The sequence below is a fragment of the Podarcis bocagei genome, assembly GCF_964188305.1.
Source record: "Podarcis bocagei genome assembly, chromosome: 2".
Lineage (NCBI taxonomy): Eukaryota > Metazoa > Chordata > Lepidosauria > Squamata > Lacertidae > Podarcis > Podarcis bocagei.
This window is the reverse complement of record NC_138126.1, coordinates 6,163,825-6,180,468: the sequence shown is the minus strand read 5'-3', so window position 1 is coordinate 6,180,468 and position 16,644 is coordinate 6,163,825. Positions and strand designations below refer to the sequence as shown.

General features: G+C 43.6%; 1 protein-coding gene across 5 annotated transcripts; it reads left to right on the top strand.

Annotated features, from left to right (window-relative positions):
• Nucleotides 1-7,685: 7,685 nt before the first annotated feature.
• On the top strand, nucleotides 7,686-16,608 carry LOC308580574 (uncharacterized protein). Of its 5 annotated transcripts, none has more exons than XM_081182426.1 (3): nucleotides 7,686-7,844; nucleotides 9,683-9,758; nucleotides 12,697-16,608. In XM_081182426.1, exons 2-3 carry the CDS (start codon nucleotides 9,704-9,706, stop codon nucleotides 14,523-14,525), a joined length of 1,884 nt encoding a protein of 627 aa, XP_081038552.1. In that variant the 5' UTR covers nucleotides 7,686-7,844; nucleotides 9,683-9,703; the 3' UTR covers nucleotides 14,526-16,608. The 5 variants fall into 5 exon arrangements, with proteins under 5 accessions (XP_081038552.1, XP_081038551.1, XP_081038550.1 ...); XM_081182425.1 differs by having other exon boundaries at nucleotides 12,694-16,608; XM_081182424.1 differs by lacking the exon at nucleotides 7,686-7,844 and adding an exon at nucleotides 7,959-8,275.
• The last annotated feature ends 36 nt before the right edge of the window (nucleotides 16,609-16,644 follow it).

The window sequence follows — 16,644 nt, the reverse complement described above, 5'->3', positions numbered from 1 at the left end:
TTCCCTATGGGCTTGCTTTGCAAGACGAAAACGTCTTGCGAGTGTTGCGATTTCCCCCCCACTTCCCCCCTTTTTCTAAGCCGCTAATAGCCTTTTAGCCGCTAATCCGCTAAGCCTTTAATAGCCGCTAAGCCTTTATTTTTTTTTTTTATGATAATTTTTATTAATTTTCCAGACATATAATAAAACACAAACAAAACAAAAGCATACAAAACATACAAACGAATAAACATGTATAATTACTTAAACTTATTTTCCTAAACCTTCTTTCCCGGACTTCCCCATACCTCCCTTTTTCTGCATCCTTATGTTAACCCTTTCTCAGCAACCCTTCATTCAATTAATTCAGTCATTTTCATTATGCATCCTTTAAAGTTATGATTTACCGCTGCAAAGCTCTATTTCTTATAACCATGACATCTCAGCCATCATCAATTTTACAACAGTCTTTAAGGTATTTTTTGAATTTCTTCCAGTCTTCTTCCACCGTCTCTCTCCCCTGGTCACGGATTCTGCTGGTCATCTCTGCCATTCCCATATACTCAATCACCTTCGCTTGCCATTCTTCCAGAGTGGGTAGCTGCTGCGTCTTCCAATACTTTGCCAGAAGGATTCTTGCCGCTGTGGTAGCATACATGAAAAATGTTTTGTCCTTCCCTGACACCAATTGGCCCACCATGCCCAGGAGAAATGCCTCTGGCTTTTTCAAAAATGTCCATTTAAGGACCTTTTTAATTTCATTATAGATCATTTCCCAGTAGGCCTTTACCCTCGGGCAGGTCCACCAAAGGTGGTAGAAGGTACCTTCAGTCTCATTACATTTCCAACATTTGTTACTGGGCAGATGATAAATTTTTGCAAGTTTGACTGGGGTCATGTACCACCTATAAACCATTTTCATTATATTCTCTCTTAATGCACTACAAGCTGTAAACTTAATACCTGTATTCCACAACTGTTCCCAGTCATCAAGCATTATGTCATGACCTATGTCTTGTGTCCATTTAATCATGGCTGATTTTACTATTTCATCTTGTGTATTCCACCTCAGCAGCAAGTTATACATTCTCGACAAATTCTTAGTATTGGGTTCTAGCAATTCTGTTTCCAATTTCGACCTCTCCATCTGGAAACCTATTTTCCTGTCTTGTTTAAATACCTCGTTTATCTGATGATAATGCAACCAATCTCGTACCTTAGACTTTAATTTATCAAAACTCTGCAATTTAATTCTTTCACCATCTTGTTCTAAAATTTCACAATACTTTGGCCAATTGGGTTCCATATTTAGTTTTTTTATCTCTTTAGCCTCCATTGGTGATAACCACCTAGGGGTTTTACTCTCCAGCAAATCCTTGTATCTTATCCAAACATTATACAGTGCTTTCCTCACAATATGGTTTTTAAAGCCTTTATGCAATTTTACCTTGTCATACCATATATATGCATGCCAACCAAATCTGTTGTCATGCCCTTCCAGATCCAAAATATCTGTATTCTCAAGAAGTAGCCATTGTTTCAGCCAGCAGAAAGCTGCCGATTCATAGTAGAGTCTCAAGTCCGGCAGGGCAAAACCCCCTCTATCTTTTGCATCAGTTAAAATCTTAAACTTTATTCTGGGCTTTTTGCCCTGCCAGACAAATTTTGATATGTCTTTTTGCCACCTCTTGAAGCAATCCATCTTATCCAAGATCTGGAGTGTCTGGAATAGAAACAACATTCTAGGCAATACATTCATCTTGATAACAGCAATTCGGCCTAACAAGGAAAGTCTCAACCTTGACCATATTTCTAGATCTTTTTTCACCTCTGTCCAACATTTTTCATAATTGTCTTTAAATAAATTTATATTTTTAGAAGTCAAGTTCACACCCAGGTATTTCACCTTTTTTGTTATTGTTAAACCTGTTTCACTCTGAAACTTCTCTTTCTCTGCCGTTGTTAGATTTTTCTCCAACACTTTGGTTTTTTGCATATTCAATTTAAATCCTGCTACTTGACCAAATTTCTCAATTAGTTCTAAAACTCTTTTAGTACTAGTCTCTGGCTGTTGCAAAGTCAATACCAGATCATCTGCAAATGCCCTTAATTTGTACTCTTTTGTTCCAAGTTCAACGCCTTTAACCAATTGGTCCCCTCTAATCATGTTCAGCAAAACCTCCAGGACTGTTATAAAAAGTAAGGGTGATATTGGGCATCCCTGTCGTGTACCTTTTTCTATAGGAATCTCTTCCGTTACCACATTGTTAACAATCAACTTTGCTTTTTGCTTAGAATATATAGCACCTATACCGTTTTCAAATCCTTGGCCTACCCCCATCCCTTGGAGATTCTTTTTCATAAAGGTCCAACAGATATTATCAAAGGCTTTCTCCGCGTCCACAAAAATTATAACTGCTTTTCTATTAATCTTTACTTCCAGCAACTCTAAAATGTCTATAATGTTCCTTACATTATCTGACATATGTCTCCCTGGGAGAAAGCCTGTTTGGTCCTTGTGAATCTCCTGCACCAAAACTCTCTTCAGTCTTTTTGCTAAAATGTCTGCAAAAATTTTGTAATCCACATTGAGTAATGATATAGGGCGGTAGTTCTTAACCTGATTCTTTTCAGTCTCTGTTTTCGGTATAAGTGAAATAAAAGCTTCTTTCCACGATTCGGGTGCCTTTTTCCCTTCCAAAATTTCATTACAAACTTCCTTTAATGGTTGTACTATCCATTCCTTCAATGCCTTATAATATCTGGCAGTCAATCCATCCGGGCCTGGAGATTTTCCCAATTTCGTGTTCTGAATGGCGTCCTCTATTTCTTGTCCTGTTATTTTCTCATTCAAAATCCTTTTACTTTGATCTGAAATCTTTGGTAGTCCATACTTTTTAATAAATTCTTCTGTTTCCTGCTCGTTAACCGGCCCTTGTGCATATAATTTCCTAAAAAAACTTTGAAAACAGTTGTTTATCTCATTTGGTTTGTGGATAATTTTTCCTTCCATTTCCAAACTTGTCACAGTATTCAATTTCTGTCTCTTTTTCAATTGCCATGACAGAAGTTTCCCACATTTGTCTGCTGATTCAAATGTTCTTTGTCTCATTTGCTTTATCTTCCATTCTATCTCTTGATTCATCAGTTCCATATATTGTGTCTGATAATATTTTATTTCTCTCAAAATCTCATGAGACTTTGGTTTGGACCTCAATTTCTTTTCAGCTTCTTTTATCTTTTCCAAAAGTTTTTCTTTTCTCTCATTCTGTTTTTTCCTCTTTATGGAGTTTTGTTGTATTAGGAAACCTCGCATCACGGCCTTGCTAGCGTCCCAAATTATTCTTTTTTCCACATCAGTTCTCAAGTTTATCTCAAAATAGTCCTTCACTGCTTTTTGGGCCTTCTTATAAATCTCTTCATCTCTAAATAGGGCGTCATTCATCCTCCATCTGAAGGTTCCAGTTGTTGTTAGTTTCATCTCTATCTTCACTGCATTGTGGTCAGAGCAAGTCTTTGGGCAAATTTCTGCTTTTTTTATCTTCGGTGCCATACAACTAGTTACCCAAATTTGATCAATCCTTGTCCAGGTCATTTTAGCTTCAGAGAAAAAGGTTCCCTCCCTCTCCAGGGGATTCTTTGTTCTCCAGATATCAATCAAATCCAGTGTTTCAGTCAATTCGAAAAAAGTCTTTGGAAGTCTTCCATCATTAGAGATTATCTGTCTTTGTGCCTTATCCATGTTAGTGGAGACAACACCATTCATATCTCCCATCATTATAATTTTACAGTCCAGATAGTCCATTAAAGTCTCATGCAACTTCCTAAAGAATTCCGCCTTCCCCTCATTTGGTGCATATATTCCCAATATCATAATTTTTTCTCCTTGAACTTGTATTTCTATTGCCAGGTATCTTCCTTGTTCATCTTTGAAGATCATTTTGGGAGCCAATCTTTCCTTTGCATATATCACCACACCTCTTTTTTTAACTTTGTCTGATGAAATAAATTCTTGTCCAAGCCTCTTGTTTATAAGTAGTTTCCTATGTGTCCTGGTCACATGCGTTTCTTGCAAACAAATTATATCCAATTGCTCTCTTTTCAAAATATGGAAGACTTGGCGTCTCTTCCTGGGGAGGTTCAGTCCATTACAATTCCAGCTAAGAAGTTGCAGAGACATTTTGGTATTATGTACCTACTCCTCCGACTGCTCCAAGTTTTTGTTCCTCCTCCGATGGTGGTAAAAGTCCAAATGAGAGATTTGCAATATCTGTCGGTTCTTTCTCCACTGTTGTGTCTACTGTTCCTTTCTGTAAGTCCTCCTGGTTTCTTTCCAAAAAAAGTTCTTTGTCTTGAATTGTTTTTATTTTAATCTTCCTTCCTGTGTAGTTAAAGGACAATCCTTGTGGGAACTCCCACCTGAAAGGTATGTTGTTCTTCTTCAGAAGATAAACCAAATCTTTATAAAAGGCCCTCACCTCCAAGATGTATTTAGGGATGTCTTTGAAGATCTGTACTTGACAGTTTTGGATTACGAGAGCCTTTTGATAATGTAGGTCCAAAATTTTATCTCTTTCTTCTTTAGATCTCAATGTAATCAAGCAATCTCTGGGTTTCTTGCCTTGCCTTCTGCCCAACCGGAAAGCCGTTGTTATTTCAAATTCTTCCTCCTGAAACTCGTCCTGCCAAAATTCCAAAATATTTTCTGTAAGGAATTCTGCAAGGCTTCCTTTCTCTTCCTCTGGGATTGATCTTAATTTGAGATTTTTCTCCTTTCTCTGGAGTTCCCACAAAGCCAGAGTTGCATCATGTTCGTTCACCTTTTTTGTGATTGGGGCGAGCTCCCTCTTAGTTTCTTCTGCTGTATCTTTTGCACTTTGAGCAATCTTTCTTGTTTCCGAATTTTCTTGAATAAGTTTATTTATAGAATCTGTGTTAGAAGCTACGCTTGCCGTGTTCAAGTCCAATCTTGTTGTCAGGTCATTCAATTTTTTTGTATTCTCCGCTGACTGCTTTGTCAATGCTTCCAAAGACTGATTTATTTTGAGCAATGCCTGTGTCATTGACTCCATAGATGCAGTTGGTACTTTTTCCTGTCCAGCTGGTGTTGTGCCTTGCATAGAACCCCTTTTCTTTTGAGTTTGCTGAGTTTGTTTTGTTTTAGATCTAGTTGTTATCTCTTCTGGTAAGCTGCTCATGTCCTCAAGGTCAATTCTCACAGACAGGCTTAGAAGTGGAAAGTTCCACTCTTTCCCTCTCACAGTAACAAATTTTCTTTAGTTCCTCTAGAGGGAGCATTTAATTGTATCCAGTTTAGAAAGTCAGAAACACATAATGTGGGGAACAAAGAATCCAAAGAAACCAGAGTCCAAAGTCACAGTCAAAACACTTTTTACAGTTTCAGTCTAAAGTGTTCACAAAGTAACTCCATTCAAGTCTTATAACATGTTTCAGTCAAAACCCCAACTTTGTATCCAGTTTAAATTGACAGTTCAATTGCCTGGTGCTTGCTCCAGCAGCCCGACTCAGGGTTTTGACAGTGAAAGATCTCTTTCCTCCTCTCCTTTAAGCAGGTATATAAATTTCAATCTTAATCCCCCCCTTCCCCTGCTTGCTGGGGGGGAAATTTAAGTCCGATGTCAGGTTTTAAACAGTTTAGAAATTATCCTTCAATTAAATGCAGCTTTGTTCTTTCGTTGCTTTATTTACATGCAGTCCGGGGAGGCAGACTTCCTTATTTTATGCCTTTCCCGTTTTCAGCCAAATTTTTAAAAGTCCCACTTTAAATGTCCCGTTCCATCTGTCAATCTTACTCACGGGTTTTACAGTCCGAATTCAGTTTCAGGAAGGAATCGGCGCTCTCTGCTCAATGGCGACGCAGCTTCACTCCGCAGGCTGGGTGACGACTCTCAGCACCGCGCTCACTCCCGATGCCGCTCCGTAGCCTTTAAAAAGGCTCTTTCACAGTACCGGGGGGCGCAAAAGGTGCCCGCCGAGTCTCCTTGCTTACAGGCTTCAGCGCCTGCAATTTTAAGGGTCCCCCGCTCGCTGTAGCGGGTCAGACCCGAACTTGCGGAGCAGTCCTCCCTCGGAGCTCGAGGCAAGGACCGCCATTAAGCACTGGCGCCGACCGGAAGTCCAATAGCCGCTAAGCCTTTAATAGCCGCTAAACCGCTAATAGCGCTAATCGGGTTGCTTCGCAAGATGAAAAAACCACTAGACGAAGAGACTCGCCGAACGGATTAATTTTGTCTTGCGAGGCACCACTGTAGATAGCGAAATGGGCTTCCCTCACAAGGTGCTGCACTCTCCTTCCTTGGAGGTTTCTAAGCAGAGCTTGGATGGCAACCTGGCATGCGTGCTTTAGCCGAGATTCTTGCATTGCAGGGGGTTGGTCTAGATGACCCTCGGGTACCTTCCAGCGCTACAATTCTATGGTTATATGTATTAGCCTGGTGCCTCCTGTATGCAAGACAGATGCCCTGATTCTGAGCCCTGTTGGAAGGGCCACAGCACAGAAGCTTTGCGTGCAGAAGAGAAGAAGAGGAAGAAGAGTTTGGATTTGATATTCTGCTTTATCACTACCCGAAGGAGTCTCAAAGTGGCTAACATTCTCCTTTCCCTTCCTCCCCCACAACAAACACTCTGTGAGGTGAGTGGGGCTGAGAGACTTCAGAGAAGTGTGAGTAGACCAAGGTCACCCAGCAGCTGCATGTGGAGCAGCGGAGACATGAATCTGTTGTACCGCTCTTAACCACTACACTACACCACACTACACCATTGCCTGTCCCTGTAGAGTACAGTAGGGCTGCCACCTTTGTTCTGGCAAAATGCAGGACAGGTTGACGCGGTGGGTAAACATGTCCCCCCCCCCAATCTGATGCGGAAGTGACTTCAAAGAAATCCATTACAAGCTATTGCAGGATGGCGCCTCTGGAATTTGTCACACACACATACAGTGGTACCTCGGGTTACAGACGCTTCAGGTTATGTATGCTTCAGGTTACAGACTCCGCTAACCTAGAAATAGTACCTTGGGTTAAGAACTTTGCTTCAGGATAAGAACAGAAATCGAGCGGCAGCAATAGGAGGCCCCATTAGCTAAAGTGGTACCTCAGGCTAAGAACAGTTTCAGGTTAAGAATGGACCTCCAGAACTAATTACGGTAAGTTCTTAACCCGAGGTACCACCGTATTTGCAAATCTGCCTCTGTTTCGCTACCCAGATCTTAAATTCTTGACCTTTCACACAGGTATTTGGAGAGGATCCGTAACTTGGCAGAGAGGGGTGAAACACTGGATAAAACTATCAATGCAGGATGTGGCATTTCACACTGAAATACGGGACAATCCTGTATTAGGGAGGACAGGTGGCAACCCCGGAATGAGCTGGATCCCCCAATTGCCCGACGGGGCATCAGGCAGCAGCATCCTATGTCCCCACCTCCTCCAGAAGCTGCCTCCCTGCCTGCCTCCACCCCCTGCCTGGAGCAGGGCTCCTTTCCTCCCTCCCTCCCCAGTTCCCTTGCACCCCAAAAAGGCGCTTTGCACCCACACGCTCCCTTGCCAAGAAGGCAGAAGCAGAGGCGCGTCGCGCAGCCCAGCGCGTGGGACAATACCCTGCTCCTTTCCCACGGGGAGGGGGCGGAAGTGCTGCCTCTCTAGGAAGCAGCGCTCTCTCTCCGTTTCCGGCCATCCCTGCCTCCTCCATCAATCATTTTTCTTTATTGAGGAGGAGTGGGAGGGGTTCTTGCATTCCTAGAGCGGCCACAGGCTGTCAGCTGGGGTGGGGTGGGTGTCCTTTCTTCCCACCCTTCCTCTACTCTGCCCCCCCACCACCATTTTTTTGGGGGGAAAGCTGGAAAGGTGAGTGGAAAGGGGATAGTGGGGGGGGGGGTTAGAGAAGGGATAGCTCTGTTCTGGAGGGAGAATCCCCTCCCCACCCCAATGAAAAGGATGAGGGGGGTGTAGGGGTTGCGGGGGGGGGGGAGAGAAGAGGGCTGGGCGCTTTTCCACAATGCGTAGGGTTGCAGGTTCAATCCCCGACCCCAACCCTCCCAGCTCAACATCTCTTGCTAAACTGGGGTGGGGTCTTCTTTGAAGCTGGGTAAGGCCCTTCACTGCCCAGGACCTAGGGTTGCCCAGGACCTTCATTCTGGCAAAATATGGGGTGGGCTGGTTGCAGGGCATGTTTGGTTTTTTTCTTTTCATCTGGTGACCCCAAAGCAACCAAAATTGCAATCTAGCAGCCTAACAGGATGGGTCCCTCCGGAATTTGCCGCACACAAACATGCATTGTAAGTCTGTGCTTGGCTACCCAGAGCTTAAATGCATGACCGCAAGAGGGTTGGGCTTGATGACCCTTAGTTGTCCCTTCCAAGTCTGCAATTCCATGACCTTTCACTCACCCTACCAAGCACAGGCATTTGGAGAGGATCCCTAATTTGGAGAGAGAGGGTGGGGAGAGAGAAAGACCTGAAATACAGGTCAAAACTGTATAATAATAATAATAAGAATAAGAATAATAAGAAGAAAAAGTTATTATTTATACCCCACCCATCTGGCTGGGTTTCCCCAGCCACTCTGGGCGGCTTATCAATACAGGATGTAGCATTGTACCCTGAAATACATGACAATCCTGTATTTTACAGGACAGGTGGCAACCGTTCTGGGAGCCCTGGAACATAGCTGTCAACGTTTCTCTTTTTTAAAGGGAAATTCCCTTATTCCGAGTAGGATTCCTCGCAAGAAAAGGGAAAAGTTGACAGCTATGCCCTGGAAGGGGGTGCTCTGCTAGACAGAGGAGTCATTAGCGGGATAGTTGGATACAGGGATGCAGGCCCAGATGCCCTGCATAGATTTATTACTTATTTATTGCATGCATTTATTTAATAATAATAATAATAATTTTTTCATTTATACTCTGCTCTCCCCGGCTGGAGCTGGGCTCAGAGCGGCTAACATCATATAAATAATACAATATTTATATTGCAAAGTTCTTAACCCGAGGTACTATTTCTAGTACCAGCAGCTGCATATGGTGTATCTGAAGAAGTGTGCATGCACACGAAAGCTCATACCAAGAACTAACTTAGTTGGTCTTTAAGGTGCTACTGGAAGGATTTTTTTTTATTTTGACTATGGCAGACCAACACGGCTACCTATCTGTTACTATTTCTAGGTTAGCAGAGTCTGTAACCTGAAGCGTCTGTAACCCGAGGTGCCACTGTATGTGTGTGTGACAAATTCCAGAGGCGTCATCCTGCAATAGCTTGTAATGGATTGCTTTGAAGTCACTTCAGCATCAGATTAAAAAAAACACACACGTTTCCCCACCGCATCGACCTGTCTTGCATTTTGCCAGAACAAAGGTGGCAGCCCTACTGTACTCTACACGGACTGGCAATGGCGTAGTGTGGTGTAGTATAGTGGTTAAGAGCGGTAGACTCGTAATCTGGGGAACCGGGTTCGCGTCTCTGCTCCTCCATATGCAGCTGCTGGGTGACTTTGGGCCAGTCACACTTCTCTGAAGTCTCTCAGCCTCACTCACCTCACAGAGTGTTTGTTGTGGGAGAGGAAGGGAAAAGAGACTGTTAGCCGCTTTGAGACTCCTTAGGGTAGTGATAAAGCGGGATATCAAATCCAAACTCCTCCTCCTCTTCTTCATCTTCTTCTTCTTCTTCTGTTATGCTTTCTTTCTCCAGGTTCCTCCATCCTCTGAGGAGATGGATGCATGCAAGGAAGTCATGCCCGAGAACTGTGGGAATGAGACCTCTCTGGGTAAGTATACCTGTGTCTTTATTTGTTATTGCTGTAGAGGCAGTCGACTTGTCCATTCTCCAGACGAATTCATGATCAGGTTGAACGGGACAAGGAAATAACCACATCTGTAGTAGTTGTGTTGCTTGCGGAATGCTTCTTCTGTGGGTTGAAATTGTCGTTGAAATTCTACTCAGTATTGATGCAGAGTAGATTCCAGTGTAGATTCCAGAGTGGCTGGGGAAACTCAGCCAGATGGGCGGGGTATAAATAATAAATTTTTATTATTATTATAGTTAGCAGAGTAAAAACTTAAAACATGTTGCAGGATTCCCCAAAAATAGACCAGAGGCAATTATATTTCATCCAGCAGAGCTTTACTGCTACTAAAGGCAAATGAACATAATGGTCACAAATCCAATACATTCAGGATTGACCCTGTCCATAAGAAATCCAGTAGCAGCAGACTTAACTTAAACTTGCAATAACTTAGACTACGTCTAAACCTCAACACGAAGCATACTATGTACAGAACACCACACCAGATGGAAAAGAGATAGAACGAGAAAGTGTGAAACCCAGGCTCCTTCTGGCCTCTTATCATAGTCAGCATGACCTTGACAGAAAGAGATAAGAGAACCAGTTTGAACCACCTGTACTCAGCTTCTCTGAAGGAATAGCCTTCTGCTTGCTTCTTTCACACAGAGAATCTTCCAGAAGCTTCTAGAACCCTCTTGAATTAGTTAGAATAGGAAAGATCTCTACATATCAGATCAGTACTTTCTGTACCAGGAAATGCAAACTGACAGAAATGTCTGAGGGCACCCCATGGTGACAGGATGAGTCCCAGGAGGGTGTTCTGCAGCTCCACCCACCCTCGGGTGGGAGATAGTAAGCTTGGGTGAGAGGCAGATTACTGTTGGGGACGGCACATCTGTGTGATTGACGAGTGGCCATTCATTGCAATATATTATTTTACACAGTTTGGTCACTGAGCAGTTTCATTGTGTCCTGATGTTGTTGCAGTACTTCGTTAGTAGAGCGGAAGCAGTTTGGTGACTGAGGGAGAGTAATTGGAACAATTGGCTGGATCCGTGTGACAGAAGTGAGAGTTAGAATGGAATGAGTGATACCGTATGATTTGCCAGATGTAAGATGGAATTTGGCTGTGATGTGCATGTGATCATTGGGTACGTGTTGTGTATTGTGAGTCAGGATGTGTGTTTGGAAGAGAGAAGAGATCCCTGAATCTTAAAATGTTTGGAAATGTGCTGCAATGTTTTTGCTTTGGGGGGGTTACTCTGTTATATGACATTATAATATAATAATACATTTTGGAGTTATTTAGTAGTAGTAGAAGTAATAGGGATGCGGGTCCCTATTACTGAAATGGGACGCGGGTGGCGCTGTGGTCTAAACCACAGAGCCTAGGACTTGCCGATCAGAAGGTCGGTGGTTCGAATCCCCATGACGTAGTGAGCTCCCATTGCTCGGTCCCTGCTCCTGCCAACCTAGCAGTTCGAAAGCATGTCAAAGTGCAAGTAGATAAATAGGTACCACTCGGGCGGGAAGGTAAACGGCATTTCCGTGCGCTGCTCTGGTTCGCCAGAAGCGGCTTAGTCATGCTGGCCACATGATCTGGAAGCTGTACGCCGGCTCCCTCGGCCAGTAAAGCGAGATGAGCGCTGCAACCCCACAGTCAGCCAGGACTGGACCTAATGGTCAGGGGTCCCTTTACCTTTAGTAGTAATAGTAGTTGTTATTATTATTAATTGAATTTATATTCTGTTTTATACCCGGGGGTCTCAGGGTGGTTCACAGAATAAAATCAATATATAAAAGCACAAAATACATAATAAAAATAAAAGCAACAACCTAATAGCCCCTCCACAACCCCCCCCCCACATTTTAAAAGGGCATAGGATGTAAAGCAGATCAACCAAAGGCCTGGTTAAAACGGAACGTTTTTGCCTGGCGCCTAAAGGTGTATAATGAAGGCGCCAGGCAGACTTCCGTGGGGAGAGCATTCCACAGATGGGGAGCCACTGCAGAGAAGGCCCTATTCTCATATTGCCACCCTCCAGACCTCTCGAGGAGGAGGCACACAAAGAAGGGCCTCAGAAGTGTGGGATGTAAACACAGGAGCAGTCAATGACAACATTCCTAGAGTATACATGTTAGAACATGGGGAGGGATGTCAGTCCAGCAAGCAGGTAAACTTCCTGGGGACGGACTTCCTCTGCATGTGACCAGAGGTGGGTGTGGCCTCACCTGTGCAGGTAATGACAAAAGCACAGGGCAGGCAGCCATCTCTCTGCCATTTTCCTTCGATGAGGAAACATCTAAAGATGCCCTCTTGGCTCTCAGCCAAGAGAGGAGATAAGGTCTATCTTGCAACAAGATAGATTCTAAAGTGTATGCAACCTTTTTAAGCCTGTCTGCCTTCTGGGATCATGTTGTGAACAGAACGTGAGTAAACTCTTTTATACTTTTATAAAGACTGTGTTGTGTCTTGTATTTTAAGAGGGAATAAAGGGGAAATTACCAGAGCAATTATTATAGAGGTTCTAGCGAACCTGTGCACACGTTACCGTTGCGAACTTAAAGGGGAATGTATACGAACTCTGCTGATATTTTGGGAACTTGTTAGCACAAGCTGGATAAGGATATAATTAGTCAATATATCCTCTCCTGCACCCCAGAACATTCCCACAAGAAGATGATCTCAGGGTCCGAGTAGGTACATATGAAAAGAGGCAGTCCTTGAGGTATTACGGTCCTGAGATTGTATTTGTTGTTTTGTAAACCACACAGACTTTATTAGTTTTATGTGACACACACACACACACACACACACACACACACACACACACACACACGTATATGAAATAAATACTAAAAGAACAGCCAATGGATTCTTATTGCTCTTCTTACCTTGATTCCCTCTTTATTCTAGCAGGTGATGCACAGGAGAATTGTAGAGAACCACATCAAGTGCCACCAGAAGCAGCTGTTCCTGAATTGGGGGACAAGACCTTCAATCCTCAAGATGAATCAAGGAGGCAGGAAGAAAACCACGTAGAGAACTGGAGAGAGAAATCCATTGTGTGTCATTCTGATGACCTTCATGAAACCCCAGTACAATATAAACACCACAAGGGAAAAAAGAGGTATGAGTGCCCTTTTTGTGGGAAAGCTTTCATTTCTAAGTCTCTCCTTGCTGTCCATTGCAGAACGCACACCGGAGAGAAACCGTATAAATGTTCAGAGTGTGGAAAGAGCTTCCGCCAGAGCAGAAACCTTACTTCCCATCAACGGATCCACACAGGGGAGAAGCCATACAAGTGTTTGGAATGTGGAAAGAGCTTCAGTTGGAATTCAAATCTTACTTCACACCAGAGGATCCACACAGGGGAGAAGCCGTACAAGTGCTTGGAATGTGGAAAGAACTTCTGTGATAGCACACTCCTCACTAGACATCAGATAATCCACACAGGGGAGAAGCCATTTACATGCTTGGAATGTGGGAAGAGCTTCCGTCAGAGCAGGAACCTTACTTTACACCAGAGAATACACACAGGGGAGAGGCCGTACAAGTGCCTGGATTGTGGGAAGAACTTCCATCGGAGAACACACCTTACTTCCCACCAACGAATCCATACAGGGGAGAAGCCATTTAAATGCTTGGAATGTGGAATGAGCTTCAGCTGGAATTCAAATTTTACTTCACATTACAGGATCCACACAGGAGAGAAACCACATAAGTGTGTGGAGTGTGGGAAGAGCTTCTGTACCACCACACAACTTGCATCACATCATAAGACTCACACCGGAGAGAAACCTTTCAGGTGTTCAGAGTGTGGAAAGAGCTTCTCAGATAGCACTCTCCTTACGAGACATCAGATAATCCACACAGGGGAGAAACCATTTAAATGCTTGGAATGTGGAAAGTGCTACAGTCAGAGGTCAAGTCTTACTTCACATCGGAGAATACACAGAGATGCCGTAAGACAGAAGCCATACAAATGTTTGGAGTGTGGGAAGTGCTTCAGTAACAGCACACAGCTTATTTTACATCAGAGAAGCCACACAGGAGAGAAACCTTACAAATGCTTGGAGTGTGGAAAGAGCTTTAGTGACGGCACACTTCTTAACAGGCACCAAATAATTCACAAAGAGGAGAAACCATATAAATGCTTGGACTGCGGTAAGAGCTTCCGTCAGAGCCGAAACCTCACTTTACATCAGAGAATCCACACAGGGGAGAAACCATATAAGTGTTTGGATTGTGGGAAGAGCTTCCATCAGAGAACACACCTTACTTCCCATCAGCGAATACACACGGGAGCAAAACCGTTTAAATGTTTGGAATGCGGAAAGAGCTTCAGTTGGAATTCAAGTCTTACCTCTCATCACAGAATCCATACAGGAGAGAAACCGTACAAGTGTTCAGAGTGCGAGAAAAGCTTCTGTACCACCTCACAACTTGCATCGCATCGGAAAACCCACACAGGAGAAAAACATTACAAGTGTTTGGAGTGTGGAAAGAGCTTTTGTGACAGCACACTCCTTACGAGACATCAGATAACCCACACAGGGGAGAAGCCATTTAAATGCTCAGAATGTGGAAAGAGTTACAGTCAGGTTTCAAGTCTCTCTTCTCACCGGAAAGTCCACAGAGATGCTACAGTGCAGAAACCATACAAATGCTTGGAGTGTGGAAAGAGTTTCAGCAATAGCACGCAACTTATTTTACATCAGAGAATCCACACGGAAGAGAAGCCTTAGGAATGGTTTGTAGTAACACACCAGAGGATTTGCATGCAAGAGAAACCTTCTAAATGCAGGGAGTGTGGAAATTGCTCCAGAAGTATTCAAAAGATTCACACTGCCTAGAAACAATAAGCATGTTTGGAATAGCGAGTTTCTAGTGGAATAACTCAGATACATTCACACCTTGGTTTTCAAACAGCTTAGTTCTCGAACGCCGCAAACCCGGAAGTGACTGTTCCGGTTTGCGAACTATTTTTGAAAACCGAACATCCGGTGGGGCTTCCGGTGCTTCCGATTGGCTGCAGGAGCTTCCAGCAGCCAATCAGAAGCTGCGCTTTGGTTTCCGAATGTTTTGGAAGTTGATGGGACTTCCAGAACGGATTCCATTCGACTTCTAAGGTACGACTTTGAAGAATTCAGACAGATGCTAGGTAATAATTTCTGGGAGCGCAAGGTTTTTGTAACTACCATCTGGAATGGAAAAAAATCGGAGAGGAGGAAGCGAACACGGCTGGTGTTTTGGCAAAGTTGATGGGAGAGGCCCCCTCTCCTAAATCCCGATGGAATGGCTGCAGTTGGTATTTCAGCAGAGGCAACAGAGAAGACTTGCAGTACCATCTCCCTCCCTCTCCCGTAGCCTGATGGTGCTTTTTCCTGTCTGGCAACCCCCCCATTAAAGAAGGTGTGAATAAGATCCCCCCCCCTTAGATTTTCATTTTCTTTTGCTGAGTAACAGTGTGCTTCCATGTTTCTTTTGTAGATCCCTTTTATCCCCTCCGAAGGTGCCATTCTCGCCGGCCCTACCATTGACAGGCAGGCCATGGGTTATTTTTGGTGCACAGCAAACAGATGTTTTTGGTCGGGGGTGGGCAACCCTTTTCTGCCTGAAGGTTGCCCTCTTTGTGAGGGCCACATGCCATTTGGAGGTGGAGTCAGAAGGAAATGTGGGTAGAACAATTAATATAGATGTTAGCTTCTGGATGACCCCCTAGGGCTGGGAGATATCGCTAAACATTGCGATATACTGATATATTACTATGTCTGAAATAAGAATGGAGATGTGTAGAGGTATTGGCTGGCTTCCCAGTTTTATCCACGTTGTGATTTTTGCATTGCACGCGCGCACACACACACACCTCCTCGGTAGTGGCGCCCGCCCTGTGGAATGCCCTCCCATCAGATGTCAAGGAAATAAACAACTATCTGACTTTTAGAAGACACCTGAAGGCAGCCCTGTTTAGGGAAGTTTTTAACGTTTTATCTCTTTCTGATTATTATGATTATTATTAATATTTTGTTGGGAGCTGCCCAGAGTGGCTGGGGAAACCCAGCCAAATGGGTGGGGTATAAATAAATCATCATCATCACACATACTTCATGATTAGCAATATATTGCCAGATCAAAAACCATGAAACTGAAATCATAACATGGACTTCAAACCAGTTTTGGACGATATGTCACCCAGCCCTAACACACTTAATGATTCACATTATATTGCCAGATCAAAAATCATGAAACCGGTATCATTTTATGGACATCAATCCGGCTTTGGCCGATATATAGCCCTACTCTAGTCAATGCTTTTCTGAAGGCTGCATTACTGCTGGTTGAGAAGCAGGAGGTGCTAATAAAGAGGGGCACTCAATAGTGTTAACTGGGATAGTGACTGCCATGGAGTACTGGTTTACATGGTTGCCACAATGGACTAAATCATGCTTAAATGGCCAGTCATAGACATGCTGACTTGGTACTAAGCAGTGATGTACTTGGGCTCTCAAATTTAAGTCCAATGCTAAAATTCAGTGCCTCCACCTCTTGGATGCATTCTACATCATTGTCGCAGTGCTGGCGCCCAGTGCGGCTGAACAAGTTGCACTTCCATAAAAAACCACCTCTGCACTAAGCCGCACTGGGGCATTTATTTACAGGAAAGTGAGTATGCAATTGCAGCCAAGCTAGGTGTGTGATTGGGACCCATAGAGGTATTAAGAGGATTTCTAGGTTTATGTTGTAATTGTCTTCGTGTTTGCATTGTAATCTGTGTTGACCAGTGTTTGCTGAAATAAAACTGAATTCATTGCCTCCGAGTATTGGCAAGATCCTCTGCTGCTGTCCTTTTATTGCATTCAGATG

Bases quoted from the DNA above. Each gene is read 5' to 3' on its own strand.
- LOC308580574 (XM_081182423.1), top strand. From the start codon at position 8,237: ATGGGTCCCTCCGGAATTTGCCGCACACAAACATGCATT. The intron at 8,276-9,682 runs GTAAGTCTGTGC...TTCTTTCTCCAG, and splicing joins GCCGCACACAAACATGCATT to GTTCCTCCATCCTCTGAGGA. The intron at 9,759-12,693 runs GTAAGTATACCT...TCTTTATTCTAG, and splicing joins TGGGAATGAGACCTCTCTGG to CAGGTGATGCACAGGAGAAT.